Below are 1,350 nucleotides of genomic sequence, written 5' to 3'. Positions count from 1 at the left end.
CGCAGAGTCTTCAAAAACTCTAAAGAAAATGTTCTTTATGAATCACAAGAAGGCACTCGCGAGGGGCTGCATCTCCAGGGAACCTCGGTTGCCTTCAAGGAAGTGGGTGGGGTGTCCCGACCCCTCGAGGCCAGAAACCCGTGTCAGTCAAAAAAAAAAAAACACTTTTACCAGACTGACTCGTGTGTTGGGTATGTTGGCAGCTGAGTGTTTTCAGCTAGTTTGCTGCTGTTCTAACTGGCGCTCGTGGTTGATATGACCCAACGTCCTTGTAATTGAAGGGAGTGGACCCTAGCGATTGCGTGTCCTCTCCCTGTCCCCCTCCCCACCACCCTGACCAGGCAGGTGGGGCCTGCAGCTGGTGGATTAAATTAAAAATACACAATGCAACCTGATGAATGAGGAGGCACAAGCCACCCACGGGGGCGGCAAGGAGCTCTCTCGGAATCTGAGCTCCCACTTTGGGCAAGTGAACAGCCTGCGCTCGTTCTGATTGACGGCGCAGCCTCAGTCCACTCAGACAACGGAAGTCAAGTCACCAGACGTATTACTTATCGATCCCAGAAATGGGGGAGAGGCACAGCAAGCCCGGGGAGGGCAGCCCTCCCCCAGGCCACTAGCGAGGAGGAGATGGGGAGCAGGGCAGGAGCATCTGTTCCTTAGGGGGTGGGGGTGGAGCTCGCTCGTCTCCCAAGGCTTAGCTCTAAGTGGTTTAAAAACCACCTTGTTTAAAGCAAAGCAGGAACTTGGGACGGGAATCCTAAGCTCAAGTCCGTACCCAAATGTCTGGATTCTGGATGTGAGTGGGGTTGTCACTCTGTGAAATGACAGGGCAGTGACTCAAATAGCGATTTCCTTCACAGGCACGTGACTAGACTACCCACTTCTGCTTGTTCAACAAGAGTAAATTTCTGCTGTTGACATAATCAACGAAGATAGGCGAGCTCGAATTTATGTATGCTCATACACATCCTGGGAATCGCGTCTCGAGTTAGCGCCTTAGCACGCACTCAGCCAAGCCACAAGCAACCTGGGTTGTCCTGTGCTTGAGGATATTGCACGATGGACATACAGAATATTGTTCATATTGTCATGTGCTTTTCTCATATGGAAATCATGATAGAATGAAATAATTTTCTTCACATTTTAATAAAGGCAGATATGCTGAAGACAGCATATCTTATGTGTTTGTTAAATAACTTCATAATTTAAAAATAACATAATCTCGAGCGATAACCAGATTCTGTGTGTCCTCTTCCAGCTAAATCACATGAGCGTCCAAGCATCCCTGCTAACAGTTCCCGGCCCCTGTCAAACTGCAGCCGGTCGGGCGGGGCGGGACCCGCTCTG

General features: G+C 50.0%; 1 protein-coding gene across 1 annotated transcript in view; it reads left to right on the top strand.

The window, feature by feature from the left end:
* The window catches only part of GTSE1 (G2 and S-phase expressed 1), a 31,261-nt gene that overhangs the window by 13,927 nt on the left and 15,984 nt on the right, over nucleotides 1-1,350 (top strand). Inside the window, exon 7 of the mRNA XM_025051008.1 lies at nucleotides 1,262-1,349. Coding sequence (XP_024906776.1) covers nucleotides 1,262-1,349 — 88 coding nt within the window. The remainder of the gene's footprint in view (nucleotides 1-1,261; nucleotide 1,350) is intronic.

Source organism: Pteropus alecto, unplaced genomic scaffold, assembly GCF_000325575.1.
Source record: "Pteropus alecto unplaced genomic scaffold, ASM32557v1 scaffold118, whole genome shotgun sequence".
Taxonomy (NCBI): Eukaryota; Metazoa; Chordata; class Mammalia; order Chiroptera; family Pteropodidae; genus Pteropus; species Pteropus alecto.
Note: the sequence above shows the minus strand (reverse complement) of the source record. Positions and strands in the feature narration are given on the sequence as shown.